We start from the raw sequence: 26,077 nt of genomic DNA, 5'->3' as shown, positions 1-26,077 counted from the left end.
CCCAAGGGAGACTCTTGGTACAGCTGTGGTTCTGGGTCTGCACCCGCCCCCCACCCCGGCCTACCCCCCTCCTACCTTCCCAGGACCGCATCGAGTCCAGTGCGGACTGGATTCCCCACCTTCCTTTGGGCCCCTAGAGGCCGGAGGCAGCTGGACACAGGGCCTGGGCACCATCTCGTTTCAGAGAAAGGGTTTTCAGGCCAAACCCAGGCTGCGGGATAAAAGGCCATCTGTCCATCCCTGGGTGCCCAGCCCCGGCTTTCCTGAACAACATTCCTTTATGCCAGCCCCCGCCTCCTGCGGCCCCCACCCTCAGCACACTGCTTCCTTTCACCGCCTCTGGGTCGGCTTGTTTGTTTACACTGCAGAGTGCAGGCTTTCTGTTGTTCTTCTCATTTCTCTCCCCCTTGTGCGCCCTCCAGGCAAGCCCTCCCTGGGGACAGCAGGGTCTGGGGGGCTAAGGCAGAGTCCCCGCCAGGGACCCGGGAGCCTCCCGGTGAGCCCTCCCAGAAGAGGCAAGGGTGGTGCGCGAAGAACCTTAGTGGGACCGCACTCGACGTGGCTTCCTGTCTGGATGTCCCAGCAACCATTTGAGACTCCTGGAAGCGGTGACTTGGTCCCTCTGTGCCTTTGTTTCCCCCATCCGTGGAATACCTCGTGCCAGTCTCTCAGGGACAACCGTGTCGATACCAATGAGATGCCGGCCACATATGTGGGGTGGGAAAGGCGCTCACCATGGAGGTGGCTCGTCTGTCCCAGAGCCACGTGCTCCAGTGGAGGGGGAACGGGGCAAAGCTGGCCACGGTTTCCACTGAAGAAGGCGGCAGTTTGCCTGACGCCCGCCCCCCTCCCCAGTTCAGCCTGCCTCTTCCCTGTGGGGAAAACTAGGAGTGACTTTTCAGGCCCCGAGGAAGAGGAACCAGGCCAACCCTGGCTGCCAGACAGCCAACAGCGGGCTAGGAAGGGGGCGGTGCCTGAACATCTTCCCCGCCGAGGGCTCTCTGTGGCGGCTGCCACGGCAGATCTGGTGGGAAGGCTGGGTTGGGCACGAGACCCTGGTTTTTGCCGCCTCCCCCGCAGAGGATGAGCGACAGACTCTCCACACGTCCCTGGATGCCTCTTCCAGTTGTTTTCTGGCTCAATTCCTTCTCCTTCCGTGGTCTTGTCTCCATCCCGGGGGAACCTGGTTCAGGCCTCGTGCTAGTTTGCTTGGGTCTCAAAGTCCCGCAAACTGGGTGGCTTAGGCAACAGGGATTTATTGTCTCGTGGTTCTGGAGGCTAGAAGTTCTAGATCAAGGTGTCGGTAGTAGGGTTAGTCCCCGCTGAGAGCTGGGAGGGAGCACGGGTTCCAGGCCGCTCCCTAGCTTCTGGGGGATTACTGGCAATCTTTGGAGTTTCTTGGCTTGTAGGTGCTTCACCCCCCGTCTCTGCCTTCACGTGGTGTCCTCCCTGCTCTTCAGATTTCACCTCTTTCTAGGGACACAGATCGTATAGGATTAGAACCTCATTTTAACTAATCACCTCTACAATGACCCTACTTCCAAATAAGGTCACGTTTTGAAATACTGGGGGTTAGCCCTCCAATATATGAATTGGGAGGGGGCATAGTTCAACCCGTACCAGACCTCTGTACTGGGAAATGAGGCCCCGTTGGTCACACCGTTGGTGCCCGGCCTGTGTCTCCGCTGTGACTCCTTCACACCGTCACAAATTTTGTCTCCTTTCCAGTCACACATGGGGAAAGAGAACCAGTAGTTGGCTTCCTCTTGGAGTCAGTCCTCTCTGCTAGACTGGAGGCGGGGAGGAGGCCGACGGTCACCCTGCAGTGAACCTTGCTGGGGCTCTGGCACCCAATCCACTCAGGGCCTTGATACAGCTGGCTGTAGGCCTGCCCCACGCGGGTGCAGAGTCCGTGTTCTGGGCCTTGCACGGGAGAACAAAACCCCTGCTCTTGGCTGTCCACGCGCATCCTTCTCTGTGGCCGTACCATGAGGCGGAGGGCCGCAGCCCGCCCAGCACTTCAACCCGGCAGACCAGGGCTGCGTTTGCACTCAGGTCGGCGTAGCCCGCATCCTTCGTCTGTTGGTTTTAAATGCAAAACAAATCTTAAAATCTGGAAATTTCACACAAATATCTAGTTTTCCAGCTTTTCTTAGAAATGGGGAGGTCTGCCACGCTCAGCTCCTTCCTCATCTGACCTGGACCTGAGTCAGGGCTGCTCCCCCTTCGGTGGGGCGCACCCCCTCAGGCTTCCTGAGGTCCACTCCATTCAAGACCAAGTGACCATGACCATTGGTTTCTGCTCCTGCTGCATTTCCCATGTTTGTTTCATCTCTAGCAAACGCCTCACGGTTTTGTTTTTTGTTTGTTTGTGTCTCGGCACCTCATGTTTTAAAAATGAGAGTGAGCGTTTTTCCCTGTGGAGGTGAAGAATATTCCCACGTGTTTATTATGCAAACAAAATGAGTCTATATTACGAACCACACTTTGCCCACTTCACTTATTGGCGTCACCGGCCCAACCTCTGAGGGCAGGGCAGGAACTCGGGATGCCCTGTCAGGCCTCAGCAGTTTCTTGTTGCTAGAGAAGGATCCTCAGGTCACATAGCAAGTTGGTAATGGAGCCTGGTCTAGAACCATGCCCCTTAGTCTAGAGGTGAATCTGCAGCCTCTAGAACTAGAGGCTGGCCCCAGATTGTTCCCCCAGCCCCAGGCTGCCCCCCAGGACTACCTCCCTGAGAGACAGGTGTCACGGGCACTGGCTGGAACCTTAGGGAGCCGACAGGAGTGACTCCTGGGTCCTCTCTGAGTTGGGGTCTGAGATTGCTGAACTCAATGTGAGAGAGGACGGAGGAGGATAGAACCCAGGAGGGGCAGTCGTGTCCACAGGACTCTCCATGAGAGGAGAGCCGCGGCTTGGATATAATGCCTCTTGATTAGCCAGGAACTGGCATTGCCCTGGGAGAAGCTAGGGCTGGCACTGCTGTCCCACCGGCTTCTCTCCTTGCAGCTTTGAACAGGGGCTGGAGGATCTGAGGAGATGGAAACGCCCTCCTGCCGCCGCCGCCATATTTCCCAATACGTTCAGAGTTTCTCACCTCAGAATGGGCGGGACCTGCCTACCTGGTCTCCTTGGCCGATCACATCGGCCATTATTGAGCACGTTGACCTTCTCTTGCTAAGTACACACAGGGTTTGGAAGGCATCGGGGAGCTCTCTTTCCACCTGCCCCGCCCACACTTCCGTGGCCTCTCCAGGCCTGGGCCCCTAGAGCCTCAACAGGCCACCATGTACGCATTAATGTGTCATCCCACAAGCACGAATACTGACCCCGTGCCATCATCTGGGGACCTAGCGGTGAGCGAGACAGTGGACCTCTGCCCTCACGGAGCTCACGTTCTAGCTCGGGAGACCGTCACGGGGAAATGCAAGAGTGTGAGATGCTTTCACCACCACTGGAGCACCACCCTGCCCCGGCCATCAGGCTCTTCTCAAACAGCCTCGGACCTGACCATTAAAGTGCCTCTAGCCGTGTCTCCTGCCCCCTTCACAGCGGGGGAAGGATGCCAGGACGAGGAGGTGGGTGTTCCACTCCATTCTTGCTGCCCCACAGCCATCCGTGTCCTTCAGGCGGACCCTCTGAGGAAGCTATCGCCTTCCACAGACGGGCCTCACACCCCCTGTCAAACTACACTCGTTCGCCCTTGCGCCGACCACTCTTACAAAAGCCACTGAGAGCCTGACTACCTACCTCTCCCCTCCTTTACCAAAAACACTGAAACTTGTTCAGCCCAAAGGCAGAACGGTTTCCAAATACTGGAAAAGAACGCACGTGCTCTTCCCTCTCTGACGCATTTCGGTTTTTAAAGATCTCTCTGGCTTGCTTCCAGGAGCGGGAGAGTCTTTTAAATAATGCATTGTGGAAGTTTCCAAGAAACTTTTTAAAAAAAAAATATTTTTTAACGCTTGAGCTTGTACCCTAGTTCCCAGGAACGACCTTTACACACTTCTGATTCATGGATGGTGTTTGCCTGTGGAATTCAAGGGTGAGCCCGGCTCAACTATAAAATAAACACCGGGGCATGGAAGGCTGGAAAATGTGGCCCAGATCAGTGCGTGCGGGGCAGCGGCTCCCAGGAGGACCCGTTCCTGGAACCCCCGCGCCCAGGGTCAGATGGGAGCAGCCTCCAGAGTGGGCGTGGAAGCCCTTCTTCGGGAGGGTCTTTGTCCTGTTTGTGGGGGTAAAGGCGCTGAGGCCTTGGAAATCTCACAGCTGGACTCGAGAAAAATAGTCAACGAAAGACACGCTAGAGGACACTTCCTGCTCCCCCAGTGTATCTGCTCCTGGTGCTACCAGCATGCTGACTCCCCTTGAAGTCTCCTCCCGGACCAGAGGTGTGTACAGTCTTGTGATTAATAACCTGGGCGTCTGCCAGGGAGGGGTGTGGTCCTGAGGAGGCCACCCAGAGAGCACCTGGCTTATGCGTGGTCAGTCTGGAACTTATTTGCCGAGAGCATGTCACCCATGACATTGCTACCTGGCGGCTCCAGGACTCTCCAATGGAGAGGAAGCTGGGGTCCTAGAAGGAGGGAGGAGATGGAAAGGAAGAAGGGTGCCTGCTCCCTTTCCTCCCTCCCTCTTGCCCTCCTCCTCCATGGGCAGCGCACCCCCCCCCCCCGTGCCAGCCTTCACTGACCTGATCCAGGGTTCAAGGGACCCATCTTTTTTTTTTTTATTTACTTTAGAGAGGGAATGTAAACCAGGAAGAGAGGCAAAGAGGAGAGGGGGAGAGAGAGAGAGGGAATTAGAATGAATGAGAATCTTAAGCAGGCTCTAAGTTCAGCATGGAGCCCTATTCCCATGACCCTGGGATCATGACCTGAGCCAAAATCAAGAGCTGGGCACTCAACCGACTGAGCCACCCAGGCGCCCCTCGAGGGAATCCCCAGCTGCTGCGTGCTGGCCATGCCATGGGCATGGCTCTCTCCCACTTCCCTATCTTCATCTAGGATTTTTCCAGTTGAATGAAAAAAAAAAAAAAAAGTAAAAATTCTGTTTCCATTGGAAGCCCACACACCTGTCTGTGAAACTGGGTTTTTACTAATTTTTAAGAAAACCTTGGAAGTGGAACATGTAGACATTGACTCTACTTCCTGTCACATGTAGATGAGAGAGCCCCACACAGGCCAGTTTGAATCAAGAAAATAATTATGCACAATTAGTTCTCACAAAACAAAATTTTAGGTTGTAATTTTTCTGCATTAATAAATATTTATAAATAGGTCCCTTTAAAAAAAAGTAAATGTAAAGTTGCCAAATGTCCTTCCTTAGGAAGAACTGTCTTTCATTCTGAAAGTATGTGTTTCCTACCTATTTGGTGTTGAAATTTTCGTTCATTTATGAAATGCTGCTGATGGTACTTAAAAAAAAATGTTTTAATGTTTATTTTTAAGACAGAGAGAGAGAGAAAGAGTGAGAGCGGGGTAGGGGCAGAGAGACAGGGGACAGAGGATCCAAAGCAGGCTCTGCACTGACAGCACAGAGCCCAATGCTGGGCTTGAACTCACGAACTCTGAGATCATGCCCTGAGCTAAAGTCGGATGCTTAACAGACTGAGCCACCCAGGTGCCCCTAAAAAATATTTTTATTTGGCAAAATAAAATGCTAGCACTCCTGTGTAAGTCTGACTCACTTTTAATTCTGCTTAACACGTGTACTTGGCCAAAGAGCGCCAAGAATATATGGCTCGGATTATTGTAATTTTGACCCTTGTATCTGGGCACTGCCCTATCCAGAGTGGCGTTTTGAGAAGGTGTGCTCAGTGTCCCGGGCCACTTGTCTCATCTAAGAAGGTTTATTTTACATTCTCAGGAAGCAGGAGCCCTGTGGAGCCTCAGGACTTTATACCCAGCAGCCACGCCCCCGGCAGCCACGCCCCCCCCCGCCCCCCCTACTGCCTGAACCCTAGGGAATCCTGGCCATTTCGCAAAGAACATTGAAACGTGGTCCATTCAAGAAATAATGAGCGGAGCACCTAATATTTCCAGGAGCCCATCCTAGGCACCGTGAGAAAGAGGAAATGTATCCTGCCCTATTGGGATCCATTGCACAAATGATATAATTGCCCAAGCGTACGTTGCCCAAGCAAGAGGCAGGAAATTATAAGTGCCAACTGAGGCAGGGGGGACACATGGACAGTATGATTTTTTTTAAATTGACGGATGAGAGGCGCCTGAGTGATTCAGTCTGTTGAGCGTCTGACTTGATTTCGGTTCAGGTCGTGACCTAATGGTGTGTGGGGGTTGAGCGCCGCGTTGGGTTCTGCACTGACAACGTGGAGCCTGCTTGGAATTGTCTCCCTTTCTCTCTCGCGCTCGCGCGCTCTCTCTCTCTCTCTCAAAAATAAGTATTTACAAAAATAAGAAAAAGTTGGCAAATGAAGAGATGATACAGTTGTTCATACAGTCGTTTTGAAGATTAAAGGACTGGGCACAGAGGAAGCATTTGTGAATATTCACCTTTGTCATCATCCTGGAAGGATGACATTTGAGAAGGAAAATGCTGGCTAGAAGGGAAAATTAGAGTTAAATCCAAGGGCGTGACAGCAGAGCAGTTTGGAAATAGAGGGGAAAGATTTTAAATATAGGGAAGTCAACCATAAGCCGATTTACAGGGGGTGATACTGTGTTCGCTTTCAGGAAGTGGTGTCAGAGGGGACAGGGGACAGCAGGGCTTTGGGTTAGACCATAATGTGGGTAGTTGGGAAGATTCTCCGGAGGCAAGGAGTGGGGCCAGGGTCAGAGAGATAGAGATGGGGAGTCTTCTGGGCTGATGCTGAGGCACATCATGGATGCTCAAACGTGTGTGGATGGATGAATGCATGGAAGCGGTGGCTGGGGATGAGGGCCGCGTGGGAGGCAAGATGTGAGGGAAGAGGCAGGGGCCACGGTGGTGCCGCGCTGAGACCATCAGCCCCGAAGAGGAAGCTGATGAGGAGCCAAGGCTTCCGGTCCCTGCAAACTCCCCCTTGCAGGTCTCCTTTTCAGGCTTTCTCTGTTTCCTGCTGCCTGCTGCTCTCTCCTTCATTGCTGTTCTGGGCATCCCAACCCTCATCACATATCTTTTGGGGCCCTCCAGTGAACAGGTGTGCCGGTCCACACCACCTCCCGGGCCACACCAGCTCGCCACACGATGCCAGCAGCAGACGTCCATACAAAAGGCTTCAAGGGGGGATGGAAGCTAAGTGAACGTGTGTGTGTCGGATGGCAGTCCCCAAGGGCCGGCGGGAGCTCAGCCCCCCTCATGTTCCACACCAGGGAGGCATGAACGCTGCTGGGTTCTGTGCTGGCCCATCACATCTGCCTTAGACGAGGAACAGCCGGCCAATCCTTAAGCTGAGAGACCCTGTTATGTGCTAAGAGGGCCTTGAGGAAAAGCAGATGACAGAGTGCTAGGGTGTTGCATATCCTCAAATAGGTGTGAGCCTCTCAGGTGAAAAGGAGAAAGTGTGCACAGTCCTAGAGGGAAGGAACCAGGAGCGACTGCTGGAAAATCGGAGGCAACCAGTTGGGCAGAAGGAACACTTTTCCAAGGACTGGAAGTCTCAGAAAACAGTCCAGACTTGAGTGAGCAGAAACACGGGTTGGACACGGCCCAGGGCCGTGAGGGGATGGCCCTTTCTTCTGCTTCCGGTTTGTGTCTGCCATTCAGGGATGTGTGAAAAGCGTAGCACAGAAACATTAAATGATAATACGTGTGCTGACTCCTTCCCTGTTTGGGATGGGCGGGCAGGTCCCCAAGACCAGCATTTTGTTTTATTCAGAGGGACCGAAGGGGTTGCAGTGAGTGGACATGGGGGTGCAGAGAAGGGTCAGATTACACAATTTAAGAAAGGATTTGGGGGGTGCCTGGGTGGCTCAGTCGGTTGAGCGTCCGACTTTAGCTCAGGTCACGATCTCGTGGTCCGTGAGTTTGAGCCCCGCGTCAGGCTCTGGGCTGATGGCTCAGAGCCTGGAGCCTGCTTCTGATTCTGTGTCTTCCTTTCTCTCTGCCCCTCCCCCGTTCATACTCTGTCTCTCTCTGTCTCAAAAATAAATAAATGTTAAAAAAAAAAAATTAAGAAAGGATTTGGGGTGCCCCAGAGAAAATAACTATCAGGAGGAAGGGAGAATCAATAGCTTGGTGACTGGGGGTGCTCCAGGGTATTTTGAGGGTAGAACAGAACTAGAAGGGACGAGTTTATTATGTGACATTTGTATTGGATATTTAGGGAATTTCATTGTACAATATGCTATGAAATCCACTCTTCTTTGACCTCAAGAGGTCATTCGAGATCCTTTTTTATAATTTTTTAATGTTTATTTTTAAGAGAGAGCAAGTGGGGGAGGGGCAGGGAGAGAGGGAGACAGAGGATATGAAGCAGGCTCTGCACACTCAGCACAGAGCCCAATGGGGGGCTCAAACTCACAAACCGTGAAATCATGACCTGAGCCGAAGTCAGACGCTCAACCAACTGAACCACCCAGGTGCTCCAAGATCCTTTTCTAAGAATTCAAGGGGTGCCTGGGTGGCTCAGTCGGTTAGGCATCTGACTCCTGATTTTGGCTCAGGTCATGATGTCACAGTTCATGAGTTCAAGCCCCGCATCCGGCTCTGTGCTGACCGTGCAGAGCCTGCTTGGGATCCGCTCTCTCTCCCTCTCTCTCTGCCCCACCACTGCGCGTGCTCTCTCTAAATAAATAAGTAAATAAACTTTAAAAACATTGAAGGAAGGAAGAAAAGCAAAGAAAGGAAGGGAGAAATAAAGAGAAAAGAAAAGAGAAAAGAAAAGAAAAGAAAAGAAAAGAAAAGAAAAGAAAAGAAAAGAAAAGAAAAGAAAAGAAAAAAGAAAAGAAAAAAGAATTCAGGTATCAGTACGGTGACCCAGACTAAAAACACTGACACATCCACCCCAAGACAGGACCACAGAAGTCTACTTTTACTTGGGTTGATATGGGTTTCCCCAGAGAATGCCAGCTTCGCCGTCACCCCCAGTTTCTCTTGGTTCGTTTGGAAGCAAAAACGTAAGAATTGTGCCAATAGAAACCCCAGAGGGCTGCTTCGGCTCCTCAGTCCTTGCCAAGTACCCTGCTTCCGGGGTCCCCACCACGGTCACCAGCACCACAGTATGCTTTAGTCACGGGGCATCTGAGGGCAGGCCTCCCAGTGGCATTGCTCTCCCCACCTCTCTCCTGCCCTCCCCAGCCTCCTCACCACCACCCCATGACGTCAGGGCCAGCTGCAGCCATGTGACTTTCCTGGTACATTCCACAATTCCATTTCCTTCTGACTTGGCTTCTCTGCGACTTCGATTTCACCTTGAGCCCATCTGGGCACCTCTCTGCCAGTTCTGCCCCATGTACAGCTGCTGACCCACACATGGGAGCTCCTAGAGGGACCGTCTTCTTCTCTGGGCTGCATTTCTTATGGGCATGTGGACCTAGCTGCCCCAGCCTGCGACCCACGGGCTCTGCAATTCCTGGGAAGGGAGGGAGGTGCGGTGGTCACTGGAACGGCACAGTGAGCCTACCAGGTGCCCAGGGTGCCACCCTGTGCCTCCCTCTGCCTGACACCTGCCAGGGACCTAGAGAGAGAGAGAGGCTGGCAGGGACTCCCTTGCCCACAGCATACCCACTGAGGGCTCTAACTTCCTACAGCCTCTCTGCCAGCTTTCTTTCTCTCCCATACCTTTCTGCCTCTTGTTCTTACAGAAATTATTTTTTAAAAGGAGGAGAAAAGTGCGGAGAACAACACAAGTAGCGTCTACCTATTTTCAGATGCACTCGGTGTCCTTGATTTCCGCCCACCCTGCCCCAGCAAGAGGCTCTCGTCGCTGTGGGCTGCCTCGCCTTGGGCTGGCTCCTTGCTCCCTTCCCCCCACTCTCACCCCAGCACCATAGATAACCACCTGTATCTTCTCTCCCCAGGGCTCCGTGGAGAACGGGACTGTGACCTCTGTGAACACTCAGAAGACAGACCCTTTGATGGAGCCAAAGTTCAAAGTGGTGGACTGGGACAAGGTAGCTGGCAGAGGGCAGGGCTGGGAGATGATCGGGGGCTCCTGGGGCCAAGGCGGGAGTGTGTGGAGCCAGAGGCTGTGCGTGTTTGTGACATCCTCCCAGGAGCGTTGAGATGGGGAAGCAGACATTCATAGCGCGAAAGCAAACCGGAGCCGAGGTGGTGGGTGTGGGGAAACTGCGCACACGGGGGTTCTTCGGACCAAACACCCCAGAGGGTGGTCTCCCACAGAGCCTGGGGCTGAGAAGAACACAATGACAAGTTCAGAAGGTCCAGACAAACCCAGCTTGACCAGCCTGCAGGGCAGAGCTGCCCCCAGGCGCTAATAATCACTCTCAGGGGTCACCGGCCCATACAGGGGAGGGGTGGGGGGAGGGGGGAGCCTTGAGGCCCCGGGGGAGACAGCTGGCACCATTTACAACATCCATCCGTGGCACCTGACCTCTCCTGCTGTGATGAAGCGGGTCACACATGCTGGTTTGAGGAATCCTGGATGAGCTGACGGGTCACAGTGGAAGTGAGGTCGTTCAGTGGAACAGGGGTAGAAGCTGTATCACCTGGGAGATCTGGGGGGAACCAGACCTGAGCGCCATTTCCCTCCAACCTGGGTTGTGGAACTGTCCCAAGCCTGGAATAGACACCACCGTGCACATCCATGAATGTCCCCTACCTGTGCTGGACACCAGGGTCAGGAGACAACAGGACAGGCCTCCACCCCCAAGGAGCACACAACCTGCTGGGGAGGACAGAGCATCCCGGCCAACAGTTATTACAACTTGGAGAGATGTGAGAAGCACACCCAGAGAACATAGGTGGCCAGAGGTGGGGAGGATCCACAAAGCTGCTTGTTTCCTGGGCCCCTTTCAGGAAGGACCCCGGGAACCCGGAGACAGCATCTGTCACATGGGAACTGCCACTGCCTCTGGGGGAGCCCCTCAGCCCATGGCAAAGATGCCCCTTGGGTGTCTTCTCTGGAAGTTTTGGGGGCTTGGACTTGTTCCGCACATGGGTAGGACGGATGAGGAGACAGCCAGCTTGAATGGGACAGGGACCCCGGAAGCTGTGGCGTCAGGGCCTCATCCTGGAAAAAGAGGAGCAGCTGAAGTGGGGGGAAGGGTGTGGGGATGAGGGCAGGCCCAGAGAGTGAGCTGCGGATGTCCAGCTCAGGGCTCAGCGGCTGGGTGGTCTGGAAAGGAGCAGCGAAGAGGGATGCTTGGGGCCCGTGAGCTTGGCCTGGAGGGTTGAGTGTAGGAAAGGCAATAAAGAGAGAGCCAACCAGGACTGGATGGACGTGGGCAGCCCTGTGGCACGGAGGCAAGAGAGAATCAGAGAGAATGATCCTGGAAGGGAGGGGACTGCCAAGGGAGGCTGGCTGGGGACAAGGGGATTCTTTTTTTTTTTTTTTTTAAGTTTATTTATTTATTTGAAGAGAAGAGCACGCGAGCGAGAGCCGGGGATGGGCAGAGAGGAAGAGTCACCCCCCCCCCCCGGGCCCCACCAAGCAGGCTCCACACTGTCAGCGCAGAGCCCAATGCAGGCTCAAACTCACGAACCGAACCATGAACACACAACCCAAGCCAAAGTCTGACGCTTAACAGACTGGGCCACCCCGGCACCCCAGGGGACAAGGGGATCTCGAGTTGCCAGCCCCGCCCTGGGGCAGGGTCCTCTCAGTCTCCCCAGGCTGCAGGTTCAAGGCTGACTCCAGCCGTGTCCCTGTATGTGGCAGGGGGAGGGGAAATCAAGTCCTGTTCCTCCATGTGCCCCGTGCCCCGCTCCCCACCAGCCCCGCTCCCCACCAGAGTGGAAGAGAGGCCTCCCTCCTCCTCCCCTCCCAGGGCCTGCTCCTGGCTCCTGGCAGCCCAGCCTGACTCACCTTCCCTGCCCCTCTGTCATTCTTTCACACACTTTCTCTCTTCCTCCTCCCCCCTCCTCCTGTGTCTCCGGCTGAGAGAGGGCTTGGAGACCTGCCCTGGGAAGGGGCCCCCAGCCCCACTGGGAGCGGTGGGGCTCAGCCTGGAGAGCTGGGCTTCCCAGGGAGAGTGAACAGTGCCTGGCTTGCTCTTTCTTATTTTTTTTTTAAGTTTATTTATTTATTTTGAGAGAGAGAGAAAGAAAGAGAGAATGTGAGCTGAGGAGGGGCAGAGAGAGAGAGGGAGAGAGAATCCCAAGCAGGCTCAGCGTTGTCACTGCAGAGACCCACATGGGGCTTAATCTCACAAACCAGGTCGGATCATGACCTGAGCTGACATCAAGAGTCAGATGCTCAGCTGACTGAACCAGGTGCCCACTTTTCCTTATTTTTGCATTCGTCTACCACAGGTTCAATCCCAGTCCCTTTGGGGGAGTGGAGAGGCTTGGCGAGCCCTTAAGCCCCTGGTCTGATTTAGACCCTACACCTGTTTCTGCCCCAGGCCAGGGGCTTGGGGGCGTCCGTTGGGTCTGGACCTTGAGGAGCTGAGGAGAGAGGCCAACAGGGCAGTAGCTTTGACTCAGCCAGGGTCCCGGGCCTGGCGTGGACTTGGACACCGCTCTTAGGGCAGGACTTGCCAAAGTTAACCCTTCGTGCGTTCAAGGGAGCCCCTCTGGGGGGCTGCTAAGGAAGGGCCTGGAAGCTGGAGGACAGAGTGGGCTGTTCTGGAAAGAATGAGGGGAAACTGAGGTGGGGGTACCTGGGCAAAGGGCGGAAGGTTCTGAAAGGGCCAGGAAGCAAGCCCAGGGTGCCTCGCCCTGCCTACGGGTGCAATATCGGCTGACTTTCAGGCTCTGCATGGGATTTTACTGGAACAATTTCTAAATCATTCCCTGGATCACTCAGTCATGCCCAGCTTCCTTGTGGGATGAGAAACCACACTGTAGCTCCTCACCCTACACTAGCCCCTGCATGTCTCTCCCCGTGTTCTGGACCCCAGCCAGCCTGGAGCTTGTCTCCGTATAGGTGGCCGGAGCCGCCCACTGCTCCTGGCTTCTAGATGCACCTATTTGTTCCACTGCCTCTTTTCACCGCTCGACTGTGTCCATTTCAGTCTCTCTGCACCCCCAGCCTCCTCCACCCTCCCCACTTTGGGGGCCAGCCTCCCAAGAATCAGAACTGGAGGGATTCGAGGGGTTTGCAAAAGTTCCCAGCCCAGATCCCCCCGGGGAAGCGGAGTTAGCCCTGAATTAACGCTTCTTTCATTGAGCTCTTACCAAGCGCCAGATGCCGGGCTGAGCACTTTACATACATTGTCTATTGTCTGATCCAATCATTTGAACACCAGGACAAGATAAGGATTAGAATGATCCTGATTTGGAGCACCTGGGTAGCTCAGTCAGCTAAGCTCTGGCTCTTGATTTCAGCTCAGGTCATGATCTCATGGTTCATGGGTTCGAGCCCTGTGTTGGGCTCTATGCTGACTAGAGCCTGCTTGGGATTCTGTCTTTCTGACTGTCCCTCCCCTACTCATGCTGTGTCTGTCTCTGTCTTTTTTTCTCTCTCTTTCAAAACAAATAAACTTAAAAAAAAAAAAATGATCCTGGTTTTACTAATGAGGAAGAGCTGAGGGCTCCTGTCCCAAGTGACTCTGCTGGTTGGCTCAGTGGCCCTGCCTGTAACCACAGGGCTGTTGAGCCCCCTCCCCTGACCTGTTCCTTCCATGTGTCCTGGGCCCCTTCCACCCTGACAGCTGGCCATGAATAAGACCCTGAGGCCTGTACTGGGGGAGGGGAGGGCAGAAGGGAGGGTGGAGGCTGAGGTATAGTCTTCCTTCCCATCTTGCCTTGAGACAGAAGTGCTCTAGCTCCACAGGCTACCAGGGGGTGAGGCCCACTCTCTTCCCCTAAGAAACCGGTAGAACCATCCATCCAGGTGTGTCACGAATCAATAAGCACTGGGAAGCTCTCTAACCCTAGGTCTATACACACGTCCCCACACACAGGACCCTCGGCATCAGGGGCTGCTCCGGGGTTCCCCTGCGCCTACAAAGATGTTGACGTTGGCTGCATAGGTTAGCTTTTCAGCACACCCGGATATGTCACTGAGAACAGGGGAGAATAGCCCCTGGATCCAGACAAGGGCCCCTTGGCCAGCCCACATCTGGGGAAGGGTCAACCTCAACACTGTGGGTGCAGGCCTGGCTCACCTCCCAGCATTCTGTCCCCTGGTCACCTTGGGTCTCCTTGGGCCTCATGTCTCACCTTGACCCTCCCCAGGGTAGGTGTCAAGAAAGCCAGGCTGCCCAGAGTGTAGGAAAGGGTATAGAAAGGGTTAAAGAAGAGCCCACCTTGCTTTGGGATGGGGGTGGGGGCAGGGCAGGTCCCCTCCGGGTTCTTCAGCCTTGAGGATTGAGTTCCCATTGGCTTTCTGTATGACATGGCCAAACCTCTCTCCCTGGGGTCTGGCCCTCACCTCCTGCTCCCCAACCACTCTTATCTCTGAACCCTCATGGGGGAAGCCACCACTTCCCCCGGGGTATAGGGTGGAGGTGGGTGGTCCAGACCTGCCTTTGTGGGTTTGAGCTTGTCCAGCTGGGAACCCCTAGTTAGACTGTACAGGACAGGCCTCCAGCCACCCCATAAGGCCTCCTTTGGGCCCCTCAAAGCCTCTGTGCTGACGAATTCACAGTCATGGCGGCGCCTAGCCAGCTGATAGGAGGCCTCCTGGCCCTTTGAGACCTCGGGCTGTGGAGCTGTGCTGGCTTGGGCGCATGTCCCCCCTGCAGCATATACCACTGAGCATCTGACCTCAGTCTCCTCACCTGTAAAATGGGACCATGTCAGGCTCCAGTTCTCATAATCGCAATTTATGTAGGATAACGGACATGAAGTCTGAGCCCAGGGGACCTGTGACAAGGATAAAGGAACAGTGGCCAGGATTCTTGTAGAGCTTCTAGCCCTCACTCCCCTCCCCACTGGCCACTGCTGGTTAGAAGCCCATCCTCCACCTTTCTGGCTCAGAAGCCATCCCTGGAGCTATGAGCTCAGCAGCTCTGCGGTTTGGGTGGACATTTCTTTAAACAATTGCCTTAGGTTATGGCTGCGGGAGGAGCTGCTGGCACAGAGCTGCTGTCCCCTTTCCCCACACGTGCCCTGTCCGGGGAAGAGCAGATTCCCAGTTTGCCACTCCTGAGCTGGGGCTGGCCCTCAGAAGAGTTCTGTGCCAGCAGACCCCTGTGCCGCCTGGCGGGGAGGGGGATCTGGGGAGCAGAGAAGGCTCCCTTCCAACCCTGGCAGCATGCAAACCCTTCCAGGCTCCCTCTGGGCAGCAGGCTGCCCTTTCCCCCTGCAGGCCTTGCTGCAGCTGCATTCCAGACATAGCCCGGGAGAGCCCTCCCCCACCCTTGGGTCAAGGGCAGAGCCGGGTGGGGGAGGGGCGTAGGACTCTGGGCCAAATTTGTCCCCATTTACATGTGTTTTCCGGGGCCCAGCCTGTAGCTCAGGATTTTTGAGTTCATTAAATGACCACCCCCCTCCCCAACAAACAGTTTCTGGATACATCCTCACCCTCACCCATGCCGTCAGTTTTAGCTGGGCACCCCTGAGTGAATGACTTGCTGTCTCTGAGCATCAGGTGCCGCATTTGAAAAAGGAGGATTTGTTATTGAGAAGGTTGCTATGGAAACCCCCAGATGCCTGGGAACTGGAAGTGTGGTCAGTGGTCTGTTCCCCCCTCCTTTCCCCACTCAGGACCAGACAAAGGCTGCAGATCTTTTTCCTTGTAGTTCCTTGTTCCGCAGAGCCCCAGGACATAGAGGTGGGGAGGGGCCAGGACCTGGGGCCAGCTTGGAAGGGGAAGGAAGAGAGCCATTTGTATGGGAGGATTAAGGGTCCTCAGCTGGGGAGACGAGGAAGTGAAATTTACTTTGAGACCCTTCCCATCTCCCCGGATTCGGAGCTCTCCTCTACCATCCTCCCTTCTCAAGACCAGTTCCCAGCCAGCTGCCATGTTGGAAATGACCCAGTAAGTGAGAGGTGTTGGACGCATTAGCATCCAGCTGACACTTTCTCGGGCAGGGTTTGGGGCTGGAAGAGAATTGAGAAAAGACACCCTGTCAGTGCATGTGTATCTAACTGAAGGTTGAGCATATGGTGAATGTGCCAGCTCCTAGGAGATTGTGTGGAGGGAAGGGGGGGTGGCGGGGTCACCCCTGCCCCAGGACCAACCGGTCCCATCTCAAGGGTCACTTGTACCCTCTGGGCCACAATGCCCTGACCCATAAAATGGGGAGGAGGGCAGTGGGCCTGGATTTCTATACTTGCATGGAAGGCTCGCTTTACTTCCCCTGGAATAGTAGCTAATGCTCCAGTAGTGGAAATACAGGTGTTGGCTATTGAGGACTGAGGGGGATGTTTGCAGAGGGGAAAATGAGCCTCCTTGGGATTCTTTCAGGGCAGTGCCTCAGCCCCCAGAGTGACATGGCCCTCCCTGGCACCAAGGAGGGCTCCCTCACAGAAATGTACTGTGGGCTAGACATGGAGCCAGGTTTGAGGTCCTCCAAGGCCAGTGATCAGGTCGGAGGCAGCCTTGTGACCAACTCTAGATAGCAAGTCTTCCATTCGTACATGGCCAGTACCCACCGGCCTACCCAGGAAGGAACCAAAGTCATGTCCAAAGACCAGGTGGGCCACAGGACATCAAACAAGAGATGCCCATGTTGGGGGGGGGGGGGGAGCTGAGGGAGCTGGCCCTATCTACCCCACCTGTAAACAACCAGCTCTGCACACCTGCTCTGTCCTTTTGTTCTGTTCCCTTTGCAATGGGGTATAAGATTCAGGCTAGATTCCCAGCTTGCTGCTCACCTAGACATTCTTCCTGTGTCTCAACTGAATTAAGCTTATAAATCCTATGCTGTTTTCTACTCACTTTATGAAATAAGGGCAAAATGGATCAACAGGCAAAAATTTGCCCAAACCACTGCTAGGCTGAGAGAGAGGCCTGCCTGGCCATACCCTTGTGTTATATATAGCTAGAAACGTTCATTGTCTAAGGTAGCTAAGTCTGAACTAAGTGTACAGGCATAGAGTGTTGTGTGTAACATGCAAAAATGGAACATATAAAATCCAGGGGGTTCGTTCAAGATAGATGGTGATAGGGGCACCTGGGTGGTTCAGTCGGTTGAGCGTCTGACTTCAGCTCAGGTCATGATCTCACGCTCCGTGAGTTCAAGCCCCGCGTCGGGCTCTGTGCTGACAGCTCAGAGCCTGGAGCCCGCTTCAGATTCTGTGTCTCCCCCTCTTTCTACCCCTCCCCTGCTCATGCTCGGTCTCTCTCTGTCTCAAAAACAAATAAACACATTAAAAAAAAATTAAAAAAAAAAGATAGATGGTGATAGGTTAAATATGCATATTATCATCCTTAGAGCATAGCTGGAGGAAAAATACAAAAACATAGCTAAAAAGCCAATAGAGATTATAATATAGCATATTTTTAAATACTTGATTAATGCAAACAAGACAAGAAAGAAAAGTGGAGGAGACAAATAGAAAACAAGGTAGTAAAGAAGGTAGTAGACCTACCCCAGCATTAAATGTAAATAGACCAAACACTCCAATTACGAGGCAGAGATTGTCTGACTAGATAAAAAAGCAAGACCCAACTGTATGCTGTCTGCAAGAGATGCTCTTTAAATGTAAAGACAAATGCAAGAGGAAAGTAAAAGGGTAGGAAAAGATAGACCATACAAACACCAAGCATAAAAAAGCCCAGTGCGACTCTATTAAAATCGGACGAAGTGGGCTTTGGATAAAAGTATCACCAGGGACCAAAATGGCCATTTCCCAATGATAAAGGAGCCAACTCATCAAAAAGATGTAACTGGGCAACCCTGGGCAAGTTACCCACCTTCGTTTCCCATCTGCAAAATAACAATAATAATAGTAGCTACCTAGTTAGGGGTATGGCAAGGGTCAAATTATTTAATTCACGTAAGATGTTTAGAACCGTGCTTGGTACATGATGAATATGCAGATGACAAATGCCCTGTGAATGTTAGTTCTAAGGTTATTGCAACTGGGACAAAGCCTCGAGCTCTCACCATGACCCCGGCTTAGCTTCCTCTGAGGTGGGGCTCTGAAGGTGCTGCAAGATAAGGTGTAAACAAAGGCCACTAGCTGGTTCCTCCAGTTCTTTTTCCTGGTGGCGATGGTGCTGTGTATGTGCGTGTGTAGAGACCTAAGGCAGAGGAATGGAAGGAATGAGACAGTGTGTACCCAATGAATCTATCTGCTGCTAGAACCAAGGGAGAAAGTCAAGGAGACTTGGGGACTGGGGCCAGGAAGGGAGCTGGGGCCAGGTGAGGTTTGGGTGATCGCCAGGTATAACTGGTGCTGGATGGATGGCTCCAGGCTGACATGAGTCATCTTCTAGCCTGAGAAGCAGGAAGGCAGCCACCACCTGGGAATCACCAAGTTCACATGGCAGGAACCACAGAGATTCGGGGCCTTTCCTCCCTGGTCACAGGCACAGAAAGAATGCCCAGTGAATTCCCTGTTGGCCCTGAGGCCCCTAAACCCTGCTCCAAGGCTGTGATAATGGGGCTAGTTTCGCCTCTGGCAGGGCTGGGATCTACTGAAGCCACACCAGCTTTGGCACGGAGGCCTGTGCAAGGATGACGTTCCAGCCAGGGACGCGGGAAAGCGGGTCTCTGAACCACTGTTGACTCCTTGTCCCAGGCGCGAGTGCTCTTCCTCCACGTACACACTCTTACTTTCCTGACACTGCCTAACTCCCTTATTTTGGACATGTATTGACACCCACCATGCACTGGACGCATCTGACCCCCTCTCCTATTGTGGGTGGAAGGTCAGGGCACACCCAGCCTTACAGATGCCAGAGCCTAGGAGCTCCAAGAGGTAAAGGCACTTGCCCATGGCTGATACATGGCTGGCTTTGAAAGTGGTCTCTCACTACAAGTTCATTGTTCTTTACCGGTTGTGGTTTACTGATTTGCGCCCAGATTAATCTTCTTCAATATGCGGACTCCTCAGAAACCTTCAAGGGCTTTGCGTTTCCTAGAGCTGCGGCTTCCGGGCTTTTTTGATCTTGCATCCCTATGAGTAGAACATTTAGAGCACCTTGTCCATTACATGTCTATTTTAATTATCTCTAAATTATTTGCATGTGCTAATGTACTCTTGTATTAGAAAATATCCATACATGGTTTAAAGATGAGATAAATGTGTCACAAACAGAAAGAGTCTCTAAAATTTTCTCCCTGCATCTGTGGACCAGCCTTGAGTACCCCTAGGGGATGCATACACCCCACCCTGGAGACAGTTGGCCTGGAGGATAAAGTACCAACTCCTGGGCCTGGTACTGGGTGTTCTGTCATCTAAGACCAACAACAGATTTCTTCCTACTGCCCTGCAGACTAGTGTCAAAATAACAGATAGGCCACAGTCTCAACTCCATAGAGTTGACCTCCATAGGTCATAATCTCAACTCCATATCTCCTCCTGCACCCTTCCCCTCTTCTTTCCAAGTCTTCCATGCTTTGTGGGCTCTAACCCAAACCCTAGGTTTTCTGCAAGGCCTTTCTCCTACCCTGGACCCAGGCGTTGGTGCCAATCATTCTGCCTTCTAATCTCAGTCTGCTTGCATCACCACTAAACTATCTCACCTGGTGTGTTTGTTGTTGTTGTTGTTATTGTTTTTTAGAAAGTTTTACATTTATTTATTCTTGAGATACAGAGAGAGGCAGATCCCAAGTGGGGGAGGGGCAGAGAGAGAAGGAGACAGAGAATCCGAAGCAGGCTCCAGGCTCCGAGCAAGCGGTCAGCACAGAGCCTGATGTGGGGCTCGAACCCACAAACCGTGAGATCATGACCTGAACCAAAGTCAGACGTTTAACTGACTGAGCCACCCAGGCGCCCCTCCCCTGGCGTGTTTTAGCTTGCTGAACACTTTATGCGGGTATCATTACTTCCATCTCATAGCTGGGAAAACTGAGGCTCAGAGAAGTCAAGTAATTTGCCTAAGGTCACACAGTAAGTGATGGAGGCAGGAATTGCACCTAGGCCTGACTCTACAGTCAACTCCAATTAAGCAGTAAGCTATATAAAGCAAAGATGGTCTCTTACATTTCCATTTCTTTTTCCCAGCTGCTTGCATAAAAATATACACATATATGAAATATCAAGCAAATTTTTGAATGAATAATAGTTTGAATGGGTGAATGAATGAATCATCCAGACCAATATCAAGAAGAAAGCCCATGGTAAAAGGGAAAAGGCCTATTTTATTGCTACTACAGTTTTTTTTTTTTAATTTTTAAATGTTTATTTTTGAGAGAGAGAGATTGCTACTACAGTTTCTTTTTTAATTTTTAAATGTTTATTTTTGAGAGAGAGAGAGAGAGAGAGAGAGAGAGAACGAGTGGGGGAGGGGCAGAAAGAGAGGGAGACACAGAATCCAAAGTAGGCTCCAGGCTCTGAGCTATAAGCACAGATCCCGACATGAGGCTCAAATTCACAAACCACGAGATCATGACCTGAGCTGAAGTCGGACGCTTAACCGAGTGAGCCACCCTGGTGCCCCACTAATATAGTTTTTTTGCTTTTTATTGTTTTTGTTTTCATTTTTGCAGGGGCCAAATAATTTATTTTCTCTAGCTAACTTCATAAAATTGCAGACTTAATATGCCTATCATAGACTTTTTTTCCCATTCGTATCTAAAGTAAGTCCATGCCCACGACCTGGCCATGGGTTTGAGGGACTAAAGCTAGATGTGGAAGGCAAGTCATGCATCACTTGCTACAACGTCACATCAAGTGTTCATGCTCAAAATGTGCAAAGAAATAAAAATTACAGCGGAGAAGAGCAAAGATGTACGGAAAGCTTAGGGTCTCTCTCCTACCAAAATCTCATCGCAACTTCCGGCTTCAGCACTGCTGTGCTATCAGAAAAGACCTGTGTCGGCTGCCAGCCATGACCTTCAAAACGGTGTCCAACAGCCTTCACTCTGTGTGAGGTTTACTGGGTTGCTGACCATAAAGGCTCCACGCCACTCTTGTCCCAATCGGATACAGAGCTCCAAAGTTAACACTGGAGAATTCCAACAGCGCATCACCTCCAATTCATCAACATGCAGGCCTGGATTCTAAACATGCCTATACGATGCAGACGTGGACCCCCACAGCTGTGTCCTCAGACTGATGCTGCACCTTTTGCCCCACCTTCAGCCGAGAGAGCAGGCCTGTTGTCTGAGGCTTCTGTACCTAAAGGGTTCTGGGCGAGACTTCAGTCTTCGGGTGTGGTTGAATCCGGGTGCTCGGGTGTCATGACCCAGATTCAGTGTCTCTAGCTCCTAGGTTGGCCATCCTCTGTGTTGACCAAGTCTGCTAGCAACTCCAGGGTCGTGCTGTGCCAGCTTAGCAACCCCAGCAGGAAGAAAGGGTGTCTGACAGCTCATTGCACCGGCTTAGGTCATGGACCTGTCCTGGGTCCCGTTTCTGTGACTGGAAGGCTGAGATGAGTGTCTTGGTCAGTTCTAGGATCATTGAAGTGGAGGGGTGGGTACAGATCATGTGAGCTTAGGTGGGGGATGGAGATTGGGATATTGTACCAGAAAATGGGAGAGTGAATGTGCACAGGTGTGAATATCAAGTCCACTTGACTTTGTCTCTTGCAGGATTTGGTAGACTGGCGGAAGCCCCTGCTGTGGCAGGTAGGCCACTTGGGAGAGAAGTATGACGAGTGGGTCCACCAGCCAGTGACCAGGCCCATCCGCCTCTTCCACTCCGACCTCATCGAGGCCCTCTCCAAGACTGCCTGGTGAGCCCTGCTCTGGGCCCATGGTGGGGCTGTCCTTCTCTCCTGCTGCCGCCAGTCGGATACAGAAGGGGAAGGGACAGTTGGGTCCCTCTCCAGAGCCCAGAGCTGTAGTGTAAACTCTTGGGGATAGTGGAACGTGCCATAGATACAATCCATTCCTATGCTTGGTTTATCCATTGAGTGAGTGGCAACCTAACATGTAGCCAGAAGCCACTTTAAATGTCACCTCATTCTTTTTTTTTTGAGTTTATGTATTTATTTTAAGAGAGAGCATGAGTGGAGGAGGGGCATAGCAAGGGGGAGAGAGAATCCCAAGCAGGCTTCATGCTAAGCCCAACACCACGATTGATCCCACAACCGTGAGGTCATGACCTGAGCTGAAATTGAGTCAGATGCTTAACCAACTGAGCCACCCAGGCTCAATAGAACAGCCACCCCTGTTCTATTCCAGACTCTTAGGAGGGTTTTCCAGCCTGGAAAGCCCATGGGAACAATTTTGCCTGCAATTGGCTTCTTTGCCACAAGAGGTCGGCATCAATCCAGCGGCACAGAGTCTAGCCACAGGGATGCAATTCTTTTCTGCCAGTAACTCACTTCAGAGACAGACGGAGATAGACTTACAGCCTCTCTCTTCTTTTCTTCTCCCCATCCCCAAAGCAGTGTCCCTTTGACTCTATGTCTCCATATGCTTTCCGCACATGCTTTGGTATCATTTACTCCTTCCTCTAGTTGAGCGATGCGTCTCTGGGGAAGCTGAACCCTGTCGAGCCCCTATGCATGTATTTTTCTCACCCTGAGGATCCCCCTGCAGGTACTCTGTCCCCCTCATCTGGATACCCCTGGTGCTGTACCTCAGCTGGTCCTACTACCGAACCTTTGCCCAGGGCAACGTTCGACTCTTTGCTTCCTTCTCCACAGGTAATGTTGGTTCCTTCCTGATTTGCTCCCCTGGGTCCTGGAGGCAGGAAATTTCAGTGGTGTCTCTAGTCCTGAATTTTGAATAACACAGAACCCCAAACCACCTCACAAACATTTGTAAATGAGACCTATCTGTAGCAATAGACAAAGAAAACTGTAAGGCTCCCCCGACTGCAGCCCCACATGGATAAAAACAACAACAACAACAACAACAACACGTGAGCAGAAACTAAACGAAATTATTTCATCAGGAGGCGTAGCAATGAAGGAGAGGGCTTCTTGCTGAGTGTAATACTAGAAAACGTATGACTTGGGACTGTCAAAGAAACCAAAATGAAATCATTTCACTAGATGCACAGCTGAGAGCTTAACTCAAAGTGGCCCACTGAACACAGCACAGATTAGAACCTGGGAGAGAAAGATCTGGAAGCGTCCTACGGTGTCTCCTGAGCAAAAGCTCATGCAACAGAACCCCTGACTTGGAGTACGAACCCCACTAACCACTATTGGGCGCTTACCACGTGTCAGGTTCCAGGGACCACCTCACTTAACCCTCCCAGCATCCCCGTGAGAAAGGTACTATCATCATGCCCTTTTAGAGACAAGGACATAATGCCTCAGAAAAGTCAAGTGAGGATTCAGGGTCACATGGCTAGAATGTGAATGTCGGGTGCCCCCCAGCTTTGAGGATCAGGGGACAGAGGGAAGGGCCAATGTGGGGCAACTTCCAAAAAGCCTATGTGACTGAGTCTCTAAGGTTTGGGGGTGGCCACTTCTGCCCGCTGCCTCCCAAGCTTACCGCCTACCTGTGCCCCCAGAAACATACCGCCTGCACAGATGGTCCCGTGTCCTGGCACAGCCTGCCTCAGGGAGATGCTAGCCCCTGGTGGGTGGCTTGGACCCAGGCAAGGTTAGGGGACAGGCAGGGGAGGGGTGCCGGGAGCGGGTGAGGCGGGCTTTCCTCTCCTGATCGCACGTCTCCCATTCCTGACTGTGTGCCTTCAGAGCCTCCCTCTCTCTGCCGGACGCAGGCTCCTTCTCCCCACGCTCCAATGTCTCTTCCCAGCCCACCTTTGCGGGGTGGGGGACAAGTTGAGGGCCTGAATGGCTTAGGTGAGAGGGGCCCTGGCCACAGCGATGGGAGCCTCTGTTTTCCCACCTGGCCCAGGTTGGGATGGGGGATGAACAAGTGCAGGAAGTCCCCCTGAGCCCCAAACTGCTCCCGGTCACCAAGGGTTAATATGCACGCCCCCACATGCCAAGGTTACCCTTTTCTGCCCACGCTGAATAGCTCAGGCACAGCACAAGGCTTGTTGCTCAGAAGGCCTGCTCGCTGAATCGCCCACTGTCCACCCGGCGCTCCCCTAACAATCACCAACAGTGGCTGGGCCGCCGGGGCTGGCAGCCGGAGGGGGAAGGGGATGCCAGAGCTTTGGCCCGGGTCCCTCTGCAGGAGCCCTCCAGAGATGCCACTCGGTACCAGCTCCGGCCGGATGGGCCGACAGGGGTGATGCTGGGGTGAGGGGGCGGGCAGAGACTTGACCTATAGGAGGGGACTCTTCTGCGTGGCAGGGAGGGTGACCTGGGGGCTTGGCCTGAACGCAGACCTCTGCAGAGCGCTGAAATGCGCTAATAGAGGCCCAGTGTAGAGTCTGTGACCGTGATGCCAGTGATGATGGCGTGAGAGAGATGTGTCCACATCCCTCCCTCCTCCCCAAGCTCGCCAGGCAAGGCATGGGCGCCAGCAGAGAAACTAAGAGCCAGCGAAGTGAGGCAGGGGGGTGCTCAGCAGGGTCCCGGTGCAGCTGGTGGACAGAGGGCGCTGGAATAGAGGCAGAGGACTCGGGAGGCCGAGAGGCAGTGGAAGCTGAACGGAGACACCAGTGCGATGCTGAGATGCCTAGATGCGTGAATGAGAATGCTCTGAAAGGCAGAGGGGTTCTGGAAACTTAGGATGGCCCCTAGAGCAGTTCCTGGGAGCAGATGAGAGGGAGTGCTGAGCCAGAACCATTGCCCAGCGGCACCCCAGGTGGTGCTGCAGGCCTCCAACGGGCTCTGTTGTGGGAGTCCGAGCCAAGGTCAAGACCAAAGTCTGTGGCCACAGAATGTTCCTGTGTGTCCAGTCCTCTCCCTGCTGATGGGAAAGCTGAGCACCGAGGTGGGGCTCCTGCACTCTGGGCAGGGGGAGGCGGGGGGCTGGGGAACTTCTTCAACCAGGGACCCTCCAGAACTCTACAAGGAGAATCAAGAGAAGATGGGCACAGTAGGACCACAAGTTAGGACTTACATGTATTTTGCCTCACATCTAAATGTGAATGGTCCCATTTAAAAATTATAGTAGCTAAATAAATAAATAAATATTATAGTAGCTACTTATTATATATGAGGAGCATTATATTATCAGTATTACTATCTGAAAATATATTATTCTTACTGTGTATTATCTATACTTATCATATAATTAGGTGGTCTATTCCCTCCATCCTAACAACAGCCTTTCACAATGTGTAGGATATTTTACTGTTGAGAAAACACCGAGGTAGGTGGTACAGAGCTAGGATTTGAACCCACGTCTGCAAAGCCAAAGGCCAAAACCAGCGTGTTTTGAAGGACCCCAAAGGTGTCAGGACCTCCCTAGAAGCAGGGTTCCTCGCCTACCAGAGCAGCTCAGCCAAGGTCAGGCGGCCACTCGCACAGAGCTGTTGGGGAAGCATCTTGTACCAGATGTGGACGTGGCCTAGGTTGATGTCCGGATGAATTGCCACCCACTGAGCCCACCACAGTGGGACAGTAACCTGCAGAGCTGCAGGTCAGGAACTGTAGAGAGGAGGAAGCCAGCCTCCTCTCAGTGCCAGTTCTTAGGGATCTGGCTCTAAATTACCACTCTGTGGCTGGTAGGCCCTGTGTGGGGAGGGGTTTTAGAAAGCCACTGCTCCCTCCCCACTGAGCCAACAGTCATCACTACGGTCCCATTTGAGAAGCTTTCAAGCCAAGGTCATGATTATTGCCCACCCTTCCCCCCACCCTCAGCTCAGCCTGGTACAAAAGGTCAGGTTCACCTTGGTCTTTCATTGTTTTGTCAGAATGGGGCTGGGCCTAGATTCTGTTCCAAACAGCTAGAAGCTCACCTCCTCCTCCCTGCCTTCCTGGGCTTTCTTCCTTCCTCAGCAGCCACCTGTGGCCATCCACACTTCCTTCAACAGAACCCGAAGCTGCCTTCCTCTAGGCCCAGTTCCACCCTTAGAATGACACAGATCAGACCTCACCTGGGTACAGCCCTTCGGAGGGGCTTGCTTCCAACCACCCATCTCTCAAGTATCCAAGCACCTGCTGTGTGAAGCCCTGGAGATATCA

The 26,077-nt window shown here is 52.9% G+C and overlaps 1 protein-coding gene and 1 long non-coding RNA gene across 5 annotated transcripts in view; one reads left to right on the top strand and one right to left on the bottom strand.

The window, feature by feature from the left end:
• Nucleotides 1-26,077, top strand: part of FA2H (fatty acid 2-hydroxylase) — a 53,028-nt gene that overhangs the window by 16,174 nt on the left and 10,777 nt on the right. The window contains exons 2-4 of the mRNA XM_007099133.3: nt 9,966-10,058; nt 21,663-21,805; nt 22,617-22,723. Of these exons, the coding sequence (XP_007099195.2) occupies nt 9,966-10,058; nt 21,663-21,805; nt 22,617-22,723 (343 nt within the window). The remainder of the gene's footprint in view (nt 1-9,965; nt 10,059-21,662; nt 21,806-22,616; nt 22,724-26,077) is intronic.
• On the bottom strand, nt 8,956-25,747 carry LOC122234179. 4 transcript variants are annotated; one of them, XR_006211954.1, is made up of 7 exons: nt 25,382-25,747; nt 18,962-19,083; nt 18,069-18,205; nt 14,793-14,877; nt 10,499-10,684; nt 9,947-10,296; nt 8,956-9,517 (listed from the first exon to the last, which is right to left on the bottom strand). It is a non-coding gene; the product is annotated as an uncharacterized LOC122234179 (long non-coding RNA). The 4 variants fall into 4 exon arrangements; XR_006211953.1 differs by having other exon boundaries at nt 10,499-10,613; XR_006211955.1 differs by lacking the exon at nt 14,793-14,877.

The sequence above is a fragment of the Panthera tigris genome, chromosome E2 (genome assembly GCF_018350195.1).
Source record: "Panthera tigris isolate Pti1 chromosome E2, P.tigris_Pti1_mat1.1, whole genome shotgun sequence".
In the NCBI taxonomy this organism is placed as follows: domain Eukaryota; kingdom Metazoa; phylum Chordata; class Mammalia; order Carnivora; family Felidae; genus Panthera; species Panthera tigris.
The sequence above is the reverse complement of the archived record's forward strand: the minus strand, read 5'-3'. Positions and strand labels throughout refer to the sequence as shown.